At 44.4% G+C, this 13303-nt stretch overlaps 1 protein-coding gene across 3 annotated transcripts in view; it reads right to left on the bottom strand.

Moving 5' to 3' along the window:
- Window positions 1–13303, bottom strand: part of LOC8043961 (cytochrome b5) — a 55773-nt gene that overhangs the window by 13683 nt on the left and 28787 nt on the right. For all 3 annotated transcript variants that reach the window (XM_029978608.4, XM_042287543.1, XM_042287542.1), the window contains exon 2: window positions 5585–5840. In XM_029978608.4, the coding sequence (XP_029834468.2) occupies window positions 5585–5840 (256 nt within the window). The remainder of the gene's footprint in view (window positions 1–5584; window positions 5841–13303) is intronic.

The following is a 13303-nucleotide window of genomic DNA, read 5'->3' as shown; positions in this document are numbered from 1 at the left end:
ATAACTTCCAAGCGTGAGTTAAAAAAAGCTCTACGAACGTTATGCTAGAGTTATATGTACCCAACTTTTGGTTATTTAACTAACTTCTATATGTTTACTCTTTATATCTTTTCTTTTTATGCGTCGATAGCGCTGAAAAGTATCTGCATTGTTTGGTATTCGTGTGTTGGTTTTTCGCCGCTACTTTTCTGCTAAGTTTGGATCATGAACTTTTGTTCGTGCTTTTTGCAAAAGGCAAGTAGAACCATTCAACTCTGTTCTTTTTTTGTTTTTGTTGTTTACCTTATTCAAACTTCGATTGATTACAGGTTGTATTTGTTCCCATTGTGTTTAGCTACTTCGCACATGTCTTGTGATTGCTAATTTTATTTTGTTTTGTGTACTAAAGTTTATTTTTCTTTACGCCGCTGCTGGGTCCAGTCCTACAAGCCACTATTGGCTTCCGACGGATCCGCTGTTTCATGTGTTGAATTGAAATGTGTGCAATAAAATTATTATTATTATTAATATTATTATTATTATTATTGTTGTTATTGCTATTATTGTTTTTATTGTAGTTATTGTCGTTGTTGTTGTTGTTGTCGGTGCAGGCCTCCATAGCATGTTCTAAAGGCTGGTTTATACGTTTGCGTTCGAGTGCGCTGCGACCGACAAACCAGCTTTTAAGCCGCTTACGACCGCCATCCCTGCTGCTGCGCTGCCTGTCGTAAGCCCTCACAAGAGGCTTAAAAACAGGTTGTGTCGGAGTCGGTCGTAAGCGTGTGAATCAGCCTTAAGAGCTCGGAGCACGTGGAGAGAGAGCTCACACTGCAGAATTCAGAAATCCTGAGTTCCCTCCCCACCACGGCCCGTTTCGATATCAATGAAAATCGCACACGGGCGTGCGGCCGTGTATCAATACTGCGTGGTGCACATTAAAGACCCACGGCTAGCAGTCGTACTGCTGCACCAGCCAAATTCCCAATCTAGAGCGAGTAACAGTGCCGCCTTAGCGCGGCAGACCAAGGCGACGCTGTCTTTTTATCTACAGTGGAATATCCTCGCACCCGTTTCCACTTTAGCGGACGCTGGAGGGGAGGCGACCCGCTCTTTAGCATTCGCTCTGCTTATGTGGAAAGAGGTGGAAGGAGCTTTCACTTCACTCTTTAGCTGTCACCGACTATAACGGCATTCTTATGTTGTTGCACGTTCTAAGAAAACTTACTGGTCATTGTGGACGTTTAAATTAGCAGCAAACGTTATGTATACAGTTTCCAAGCAAAAGGACACCGGAGCCAGGCGAAACGATCAAAGCTGGCTGCTCCGTTTCTTGTGATCTCATTATTTTCTGATCGTGTCGTTGGTCATGCTCCTCGCTACTTCCCAGTCTTCGTATTTCACGTTAATGTTTTTACTTCATGTTGTGGATCATTGACTGGATGCTACAATGGCGCAGCGTCTAACTGTGTCTCACTCTTCCCCTGCCGTTGAGATCAATTCAGCTTCGCATTTTAGTTTCCTGTTGACTTCGCGACATCCATCGTTTAACCCTGTGTTCGAGGATGCTCTGGTTCAGTCCACCGCTACACCGGCAATCGCTCCCGAAATTTCTCACTCTTAAGCGGATCGGTGCTCGAAAATTTGATGCAGTGAATTAGAGTGCTTGTCGCGCGTTAATTTCTGGGATGTTTTGAAAGGCAATGATACAGGCTACACTGTCGCTGTTATCCGTGCTCTGCAAGAATCGCTTCCGTGTCGCGATGCGCTACGCCATTAGCGCCCTCCTAAAGGTGCTTCTAAACGCCGAGGGAAGGAGGAGGAGCGAAGAAGCGGACGCGATTGCTGGGAGCGTGGGACCAAAATGCACCAACCTTGGAGAGCCAGACGTTTGCCGGCGCTCTCGATATGACCTCTAGTACATGGAGGAAAACTGCCGGAATTAATTCTGTGACACTCGTTTCCATTTCTATCTGGTTTAGTAATCTCCGTTTACGTAACGACCCCGAGTATAGTGACCTTCCGCTGCATCATCATTGCATGGTCAGAGCTTTAGATAAGAACCGAGTTCTTCCTTATACGTGTTGCTTGTTTACCCCTTCCGATCACCTGCCTCGTTGCCCGCCAACAGAATCACGGATTCTAAGAAGGGAAACCTGTGCAGAGCTTTTCTCCGTTATTTAACTACGTAAATTCGGAAAACGCGTAAAACATCTAACGTAGAAGTTTGGGCTAGTTGCTATTTCATGATTAAAAATTAAAACAGCGCAAGGACACGGACAAGCACTAGAAGGTAGGAAGGAAAGAGTAGTGCACTCTCCCTCTCGTGCGGCAGGAGATACGTCGGGCAAACGGGGCGCTGCCGCAATGATCGTTTGCGAGGACATAAGTAGAACGTTTTTAGGGTTGTGTCAGGTCACCTTGGCCTGCATTGCCGTGGCTGCGGCTGCACTGCCGTCTTCGACAAATGGGAAGAGATTAAGAAAAATAAAGACAAACTCACTCGAGAAATCATTGAGGCGCCGCGGGAAATTGAAAGATTGGGGGAAAACTGTGTCAGCACTCCTTCACTATCTTCATCCGATAAGGAATGTGGTTCTTTAGGCACATAGTGACAGCGCATGACGGTGGCTAAGGAGCACGTGGCGTCCATGTCATGTATTTTATCTGTGTGTTTGTTATTGCGTTACAGTATTTATACTTGATGTTAACACGAATAAACTTTAGTCTTAACTTGGGGAGTTTTCGGTTTAAACCTATAAAAACCGATAAAAGTACGCCGAATCCATTTTCAGAAATTCGGTTTTAACCGAAAAAGGTCAGTTTGTAGGTTCGGCGTTTTCGGTTTAAGCCGATAAAAGTACGGTGAAGGAGGGGGGGGGGGGAGAGAGAGAGAGGGAGGAAGGGCTTTGCAAGGTTCGACATTGTGTGGCGCCTTCGTAATTGTCCTCTTCCAAGGTTCAACATGCAACAAAAGAGGTCTTGGATTGGCCTTCGCGGGACATCTATGTCCTTTCTGCGGTCGGGCTTAGTATGTCAAATTCCCGGTCCTAAATAAAAAAAAAAGTTTGGATGTGGGTGATTATAAGGTTTTTCGCTTCATGCACTTCAGAGGTCATCGAGGAAAGTTGTTAATACCTTTCTTAACACCCTCTCTCAAACTTCCCTGTGGTTGAAAACATAAATACAATGTGTTTTTTTTGTTTTTTTTTTTTGTTTTTTGCCATTCCGCTGGTCATTGTACGGTCATCGCCTCAGACGGTCACGCCGTCAGAATGGGAAGGAAAAAGAAGCGCACTGAAGATTATGCCCGCGAATTCCGCGATTTTGAGGTGTGTCCTGACGGAAGTTGTAACGAAGACGACGCATGTATATGTGTCGTTATTCTTTGAGTGATCACAAATATCACAGCTACAAGGATCATCTGATTCGGTGTCCGATTGTGTTTCTTTCATATTCACCGAAAAAAAAAAAAAAACGGTAAACCTTTTTGGGAATAAACATACACCGAAAAGAAAACCGGAAATTTAATTTTAAAATAAACACCGAAAAAAGTACGCCGAATTTTTACAAAATAAAAACCGAAAACCCGAAACCCTAGTTGTAAGTCAGCGCCTTGTTCGTCTACCTTCTTGTTCTTGTCCGTGTCCTTGCGCTGTTTTAATTTTTAATCATAAAATATCTAGCTCTAAATTCCTTGAATTGCAATACCGTCGCTCTCGTCTGATTTCAACTCATTCTATTTGCTCAGTCAGACGCCAGCTGGGCTCAGTCATGTCCCTATCAGTAAGATCGACACGTGGGACGGCCGCGTATCAATAGAAACGTCTAGCAAACCGAACAGGTGTCGACGAGTCCACGCCAGAGTCGCGTCCGGACGACGAGGGCATACAGCAGAATTCGGTAAATTACTTCGGAAATGTATATTTTTATGACAACTACTTTGCTCCAAGAGTTGGTAATTACAATTAGAATCGCTAGGGCACCAAAAGTACGTAAATACAATTAGAATTACTAGGGCACAAAAAGTACGCAAGTTGAATTATTAATTACTTCCAGAAAGTAATGTAAGTGCATCGCAATTACTTTCTTTGGAGAGCTACCTAACATCAACAATGTTGGTGTGATAGAATTTTACCGTAATGAGATGTATCTGTTCATTTTTTGTGTGACCATTGAGGATGCATTTTACGTCATTCTACATTCGTCACCATGTTGTGCTTTTCTTTCACCTACTTCAGTAATAACATATATGAACTAAGTTCTGAGTATGATACCCAATCGTATCGGTTGTTTTATTATTTTACATCACCCCCAAGACTGTTAGTCATTCTTTTATTGCGGTAGTTTAACGTAAAAGTGATTTCTTAATGCTAGTAGGCACCGAAAGGATTCAATGGAGGCTCAAATCCTAATTATTCAGGAGATAGCCGAGAGGTATAATGATGATATTTATATTCCATGCACGCTACACACTTGCAAAATTTTGATCCCCTCCCCCCTCTCCATTCTGAAAACGAAAGGCACTCTCGCTTTATATGTTGCATCCTGTGTGCCCCACTGTGGGCGCTGTGACCTCTGCCGTTGCCACAGTCGACGCCCAGATAGTTCCCCGGCCCTTCGACTGTCCCTCGATCTTGCAGAAGGGAAATGAGGGCAGACACTCGGGGAATTTTCGCCGGTCAGTGACACTATCGGACAAAGCTCCGGCGTTACAAATGAATAAAAAAAAAAAAAAACGTGGCTGCCATTACATAATAGGAATCTTGCAATTAGCGACACTAAAAGTAATTGAGTTACGAGTACAATTACTGTTAACCAAAAGTGATGAATTACAATGACAAATTACTCGTAAAAAATTAAATTAGCCATTCAGTTACTAGAATTGAATTACTACCCAAGTCTGACAGAGCATCACCCCGGCGGGTGTAGATTCATTTTTATTTATTCTAATTTGGATCGCTTGGAACGCACAAAACTCGCTGAGCACGCGTCACATCAGAGTACGGCCAATGAAATCGGAAGCGGCGCCGTTCTCGCGAAGCAGCTGGGAGAGCCGATCGCTGCAATCTGTGGGCCGTGACACTGCGAATATATGCCCAATGTCAGAGCGCACACTCTAAAAAAAGTCTGTGCGTCTACTTTCACGCACAACACTCGGAGAGCCAATCAGCGCAACTTACGGAGGCAGCTCAGCCAATGACGATGCCGAAATATATGTTTACACCAGTAAACGTAGTCTGAGTTGTGACATTAGGCAATGCAAAACGTCACGCTTGCATTGCTTAATGTCACAACTCAGACTGCGTTTTTTGGTCTAAACAGATGTTTCGGCATCGTCATTCGCTGAGCTGCCTCCGTGAGTTGCGCTGATTGGTTCTCCGAGTGTTGTGCGTGAAAGCAGACGCACAGACCTTTTTTAGAGTGCAGACAGTTTTTTTTGGGTCTAAACACATGTTCAGTCTCGTCATTCGCCGAGCTTCTCTCCGCAGATTGGCAGCGATTGGCTCCCCCAGGGGCCTTGCGGAAAAGGAGACGCACCAAGGTTCTTAGAATGTGGGCCAACCTTCGCAAGGAAGGGCGCAAACAACTCCTCGGTAACGTTCACCTGTGTCAGAAATGAGGTGACGTCGTAGACCCTGTTGTGAATGACCAGCCAGCAGTCGTCGTGGCGGCAGTGCTGGCAGACGTCGTTCAAGGTGTACCGGGGCAGCTGCACACTCTTGAGGTTGTCCTCGGTGGTGCTCGTCGGGGCCGGCGGTGAAGTGACCGATGACGCGGTTGTCCCTGCGCCGCCAATTTGCTGGAGACCCGTGCTGGCCGCAGCCACCAGAGAGCTGAGAGCATTGAGCATGCTGAATCGACTGTTGGGAAAGAAATAAACGCCCCATTATCTACCAGGCAGCGGGCGAACAGTCTGTTCGCTTTACGACGAGTTGATAAGAAAAGTGGTCGCTTTCGTAACATGAATAACGGCACGTCGTAAGTTCCGTTACGAAACACAATACGGAAAGCCGCTAGGTGGCGTCGTAGTGTGTCGTGATGCGTGACAGCCTTGATATGATATCCAGTTGGAGGTATGCTCGAGGAGGAGGCGTAAAGACCGGCCAAAGACGCCTTCCGGGAAGACGTTTAGCACTGTTGCCTAATGCCAATCTTTTATGAGAAACTGCACTGAGCAGTCACGACTCGTTAAGTTGTTACAGTACAGTACAGGTACCGTTTTTACCTGTACTTACATATAACAACATGGAGAAACAATGAGTGCAACGCGGCCGTTCCTTTGACTATAATTATATCATAATCTAAATTTTGAGACAAGGAAAAATAAATAACGGACAAGACGACACAACATCTCTAACGCAGCTGAGGTTATTCGCAAGGGAACAACAATTTATAGCCGTCATCACAGACGGAACAGAGGGAAGACAAAAAGACACGCCGCCGCAAAGTTGGCCGAACTGGGTCAGACTGACTGACCTCCACCCAGACACTCAGGCGTACTTGGCATATAATCAGCTCCTGAACAGCGCTGACACAAAGTGTCTGCCTTACAGTCGCAGAAGCAATCATATACGCCTTTCTTATACGATTCATTCTGAGTTGTGTGGCGTCAGCGACGGATGTAATCTGGGAGTTACGTTCAACTCTTCCTTGAGCCTTGACAGACACGCCCCTCAACTAAACATGTTCACCATGTTCACACTGTGTTCCTCGCCCACAGGGTGTCTAGAGCATTGCCTAACCGACGTTCCTGATTCTGTGCGGATCATTTGCCCAGGTTTAGTTGGCAAACGCATCTGCTGCAGCAACTCTTCTAATACGAGTCGATACAGGACACCGGGAAGGAGTAATTAAAATATTCTGCTTTTCTAAGCTTTTCTTATGTGACGCTATTTGTATCCCACATAGGAAAACAATAGAAAGGTAATATTTTTTTTTCATTGTTATGAAGATAACTCAAGATTTATTTGTTTAAATTTAAATCTAGAGGCGATGAAAGGACGACATTTGGCTTTGATATAGCTCGATTCTTTTAGTTTTATCGAAAGAAGATGCTTAGCTCTCTTAAAAACTCAGCCTGGCAACGGCTTGCAAAGAGCACTTGCTAAGAAGAGCATTCATTGCAAAACTGTAACAGGCTGTTCTTGAATAAAAGTCATAGTTCATTTACGCCTTAAGCCCCTCTTGTATCGAAAAAATACCAATTCGTCGTATGTATCGTACTGATGTTTGCCTTGTTGTAACAAGACCCTACGACCAGCGAACGACACCGAATCAGCGTTTTTCAACGACATTTCACATGATCTGTAATGGACGCGAATACGCATTCTTGACGAGGTCTCCTAGGAACAAAGTTTAAACGTGATTGGTTTTGTGAGAGGGATAGGTGAAGTGATGTATTATGTAAACACCATGCCAGAAACCGAAGTTAACAATGAAAATATGTGAACTGACCTGTATGTAGTTATGAGCTAGTCAGTTTATGACAAACTTCAAAAGCACCACCAATATTTATGCCACCGTGTACTGCAGAGGCTGCTTTATCCGAGGGCGCAACGAAAGCGTAAAATGGTCTGAAATGGGAGAAGGCTGAAGAAACGAACGGATAGATAGATAAAGAGTTTCCATTCTGCGAACTTGACACCCCGCGCTTACACGTTATCAGTTGCAACGTCCACCTCAAAGACTGAGATAAAAACATCACCTACTTGCAAGGTGCTATCTTTTCGGTAACGTGCAAATTTAACCCCTGGGAAACACTTTGTTGTTAGCATCACTTTTCCATATCCAAGACTCAGTTACTGATACAAGCTGCGCAGGCACTAGTACGTAATAAGCACGTAAGATAATGATGAATGAAATATTTTTACTATTCACCTAGTTTTGATGATCCTACAGTTTGCAGTCGATTCCAGTGTGTGCCAAGCACACGCTGATTATATAGTCATTAACAAAAAAAAAAAAAAAAAACTTTCGTTGGTGGAATTGATATTCCAAACATATCTAACGTTTTCCATACAGTGTGTCATATTTTAAAGTCACTTCTGCTTTCTCTTTTCCATTCCCAACTTTCTTGGACATCAACGCCCCAACGGATACACGAAAACGAGAATTTTAACTGAACAACAACAGACATGACATCGCAATGTTCCCCGGGAATAGTTTGGATGGCAGTCATAAAATATCAGTAAGCAGTAATTACACTTTGGGATGCGTAAAGTTTTTATTCCACGGCTCTACAAATTTCTTTGGATTGAATCCTATGGGCCACATTCACAAAATTATCAATTTTTGCTTTTCTCGACAAAAGCTCGTAATGTTCCCGAGGACTGATTACCTGCGTATCATAGACTGCAAATCAAAAGCATGTTTTTTTTCCTTGAAAACTTTTTATTTCCCGGAATGTGCCAGAAAGTTGGCCATATGACGATGTCTTTTCGTAAATTCCCAAAGCTTGCTTCGCCTATCGCAAACGGTCTATGCAAAATTTTCTTCTTTTTTTTTTTGTCTCAGAAGCAGCGATTTGCAAGATCTTTTTCTGTCCCACGTCCAGTGACATGGATGCTTTCTAAAGATCTAAGGAGGGCAACGCTGTCTCTCCATGGGCTACTTTTGATAAGCATTCTTCCTTTGCTTCTTTGGTTTTCATTATAATCGAGTTCGTCCGAATTGTCCTATCCCTTTGCGTATTTCAATTGTGCCCAGCGAACGTGAGCTTGTCGTTGAACCCATGTCTTTTCATGTTGAAACAACTGGCATTGCCGACGTGTGTTATACTTTCTGTTATTTTATATTAATTTCGTGTATCTTCAGTGTTTTGTGTATTATATTATTTCCAGTGGAATATCTGAACTCTTGTAAAATATCTAGGGGTATTTTTGATGGTGATTTGTCGGGAAATAAACACTAGCGCATATACGTGGCGAACTTATCAAAATGGCATGTTTGCTTTTTAATACAAAATGTCTCGTGCATTTATCTGTAAGAAGAAAAAAAAAAGGGAGAGTGCAGGTTTTTGGTTACAGCGTGATACAGCACCACTAACATCGCTTTCTGTTTGGCTCGTTGACATATTCGCGTTGTATGCATCCTGAAACAAACATTCCTATGCCCACCGGGCAGTGAAGTTTGATTTGACGAGTGGCGCCATGCAACGGGGAATCTTTGCAACTCCTAGACAGCCCGCGGCCGCGATCATTGAACCCGATCTCGAGCTCGAATCTCGGAGCGCCGTTCCGAACTGTGACGTAGCGCTCGTGTCCAATCGCTCGGTGACATGCCGTGCCAAAGTTGCCATTTTTGGCCACCAGCCGCGCTGACTAGCGGCCGACCGAGGCGCCTCCTGTGCTCTGCCCTGAGGTAATAACAGTGTCGCGTACAGAAATCTCCCATCTTATAATCCGTAACTATTTTTCAACATCTGGGTCTTCCATCTTTCCAATCTCTGCTTATACAAACTACGGTATTTCGGAATAAATCTAACCCTGAATTTAGAATGGAATACGTTGCTCCTCGAATACTGCATAAGAGGAAGCGCTTTGAGGCCCCGAGCTGTTCAACGAGATACGTTACAGCTAGACGCTGTGCTTAAGACACTTAATGAGATAAAAAACGCAATTCGTTCCGTAACTCCTATTGGCGACGATATGTTTCGGTGGCGCCCTCTCATGGCTCATACCTTCGACGTCACGACCAAGGTTACTAGTAGCCAGGACAAGTTCGATGGTGCGTAAAAAGAGCGTAAAAAGCGCACCACGCTCCTAAATCAGCATCGTCAGACTCAAGAGCCTGCACTTTGCTTTTTTAATTCCGACATTGAGTGCAGAAATAATCCTACCCAAGACGTCACAGTGAGAGTTTGGCCAGTGACGCTGTGTTCGGACGGCCGATCCCAGCGACGCTTTTGGTCGCGCACGGCGCCAATAGTTGGTGACAGCCTTAGAAATGCAGGGCTTGGCAAGTTCCGGACATGCGCCTCATTACCGTTCCGCAGCCAGTGGAGAGTTTTGGCAGATCTTTTCGATACACTCGATAGCGGTACCCGATAACGATATGATGCATGCGCAAAGGCGGCGACGGAGTATCGGGTATCGTTATCGGAGTCATTGGAACGCTCTAGTAAAGCTCTCTAATGAGTTTTCTGCCTTAGCCCATAAGAGCGCCGAAGAACGACTTACGAAGCAAGACGTGTGGACCCAATAACACACGCCCTGCATTTTTGAAGCGAGCGAAGTGTTCCAAAATCCGCATTTGGCGCATCAGAACGCGAGGTAAAGCACGCCAATCAAAGGGCAATGCAGAGAAGGCGCAGGGATCGCGCGATGACGAGGTAGCCAAGCGCACGCCGTCATTGGTCGAGGTCGGGGCGCCGAAGACACGTGGGCGCATTTGGGGGCATACTCAGGCGCCGCGCGTATATGGACGTCGTCCTCGACGTCGTCATTGAGGTCGTCCTTGAGGTCGCCCTAAACGTCGTCATCGACGTCGTCCTCGACGTCGTTCTTGAGGTCGTCTTTGACATTGCCCTAGAGGTCGTCATTGACGATGTACTCGACGTCGTCCTCGCAAGCAGATAAACCCGCGCCGCGCTTACACGGAGTGGCAGTACACACTTCACATTTGCGCCCAAGCTACGAAGCAATGAATAGACCATGGATGGATGGATGGATGAGGCAGAACCCTTTGAATCGGGCGGCAGCTTGCGCCACCTAGCCATTGTTCTTTTTTTTTCCTTTCTAACGTTTTTTTAGGCTTTGCTTTCCTTTCTAACTTCTAAGATTAAGTCTTAAATGATACGATCCGTGCGACGGAGGCGCCTTTATGCAACCGGGTGTACACACCTTCCGCCCTACGGGTCGCCCGAAAGGGAAGAATAAAATATACATCTTTCTCTCGATCTACGACACCAGTCAGATAATCTCTTCTTAGTTATCTGCACGTTCCCCGTGTCTATTTTCCCCTCACTATCCCTAAATCCCAGTGCGTTTGTTAAATTAGCCGCCTCTTCAGCTACTACAGGGTGAAGCCCCTTACAGTAAAGTATCAAGTGCTCAGCCGTCTCCTCCTCCTCTCCACAAGCTCCCCACACCGTATCTACTTCCTGATATCTAGCTCTATATGCCTTAGTCCGCAACACTCTCATCCTCGCCTCGAACAACAAGGAGCTCCCCCTAGAATTGTCGAAGATGGGCTCCTTATGTTCTTCTTAAACGATCTGTACATTTCCAATGTCGATTTAGTCTGCATGCCTGCTTCCCACATTTCCCTCTCAGTTTCTTTAACTCTCTTCTTAACCTTTATTTTCTCATCCGCCTCCCTGCTATTGCCCATATATTTAGATCTAAGTTTTCTAGTAATCTTTCTCCATTTTACATCGGCGCCTCTCATGTGTAAATACTAAGAACTCCTCGTGCCCATCGTTCTGCATCTATTTCTCTTAGCCTACACTCAAAATCTACCTTACTGCTAGCTTCTCATGCACACGAATGAGGACCATCCCATATCGCCCTGTAACCCTTCGTTCGGTGTTTTACCGTGTGCTCCCAAAGACAATCTACATACACCACGTTGCTTTATTTCTAGCCTTGTCTGGACGTACAGTTTTATGCACAGAACTGCATTTGCAAAGTCAGGCTCGGAACCATAACTCCTTTCCACACCTCCCTCACCACCTCATATATACCTGTTATAGTTCCACAGTACTTTATTTTTCACAGTTGCATTTCTGTTGCCCATATGGCTCTAGGAAAACGTGTCGTCTTTCTTAAGAGTTGTTTTCCTTCCTTGCTGTTGGTTCGAGAAAAAATTTCATTTATACGCATTGTCACTTACCCGTGAACAAGGAACCGAACTGGTCCCGAAACGTCGGGTAAGTGTTTATTAAAGTTTTGGTTAGAGTTCCTGTTTTTCGCTTTATGTCTATTCCTAACCAGGCAGAGGGCTGCCGAACGTTTACCTTCAAGCAGATCCTTTAAAGCTCAGTTGTAAGTCAGTGCCGTGTTTCTCTTTTGTCTTCTACTCTGTCCATGTCTCTGCGGTGTTTTTTACCCGTTAAAACGAACTACCAACTAGCCCATTCGTCAACGATGCCCTTACCAGTAACACATTTTGCATGTTCATAGAGGTATTGTATACCCCCGTTTATCCATACTCCTAGATACTTATATTTGTCGAATCGCTCAACCTCTAATCCTGGTATCTTTAGTTCTGCAATTCCGCCATCACTGAACGCCATGACCGCTGATTTGCCACTGAATTCTAAGCCAAACCCGTGGCCTTCTGCGCCACTTATATTCATTAGGGACTGAAGCTTTATACTGCTATCGGCCATTAGCACTATGTCATCAGCATATCAGACTTGGTAATGACTGTTTGATGTTTCGACCTTGCCTGCCGTATGAAAGGTCAATCCCAAGATAGTTTTTTTTCCAACTTTCCTCTAACCCTTGGAGATACATGAACAACAATGGCGACAAAAAGTATCCCTGCCTAACACCTCGTTTTATTTCTTGGCTTTCTTCTCTTTCCTTTACCTGCTATTAGTACCATGGTCTTTGTAAATATTCCTTAGAATTTCAATATTCCGTCGTGCACATCTAAGCTCCTCATTATGCTCCACAAATCGCCTTGAATGACATTGTCATAAGCCCCCTTCATATCTCAGAATGCTAACCAGAGTGGTCTACTTTCTTTTTCCGCTACCTCGACACGCTGTGTTAATGAAAATAAATTGTCCTCCAACCGTCTTTCTTTTCAAAACACATTTTGTAGCTTTCCAGGCACATTCTGATTTTCTACCCATGCCTGTAATGTCTCCTTGATAATCTTGATTGTCAGCCTGTAGACTACTGATGTTACTGGTTTGGGACGATAGTTAATATTATTAATATATTATATTAATAATATCTATATGCACTGTTACCACTCGTGGAGCAGGTACAAATCTGAGGCTCTGATAAAAGACGGAATAATCGCGCGGGCGCCTTATCGTAACCAAGAGCCTTCTACCTGCTCCACTTAGCACACTACTACGCTTCTCACACGCTCAATCTTTATGAAAATTACTGTTTTAGTGGTTTTCGATGACGCTCAGCAAGTTTCTAATTGTAACCATATGTCTGTTATTACTAATTGAAAAAGCTAATGAGTCATTTTTATATACCGAGCGAACTAATTAGTAAGTATCGGGAATTTTCTGACGTCTGCCATGACGAGTAATGTGGTCCCGAGAAATAGTATATCTTTTTGACTCGAATACATTAATTTTAGAAATTTTTGCTAGTCTTCACTCGAATACATTTTTCTCAGGAATTTTTGCTATAGT

The sequence above is a fragment of the Ixodes scapularis genome, unplaced genomic scaffold, assembly GCF_016920785.2.
Source record: "Ixodes scapularis isolate PalLabHiFi unplaced genomic scaffold, ASM1692078v2 PGA_scaffold9__187_contigs__length_104089568, whole genome shotgun sequence".
NCBI lineage: Eukaryota > Metazoa > Arthropoda > Arachnida > Ixodida > Ixodidae > Ixodes > Ixodes scapularis.
This window is presented reverse-complemented; position numbering and strand designations above follow the sequence as displayed.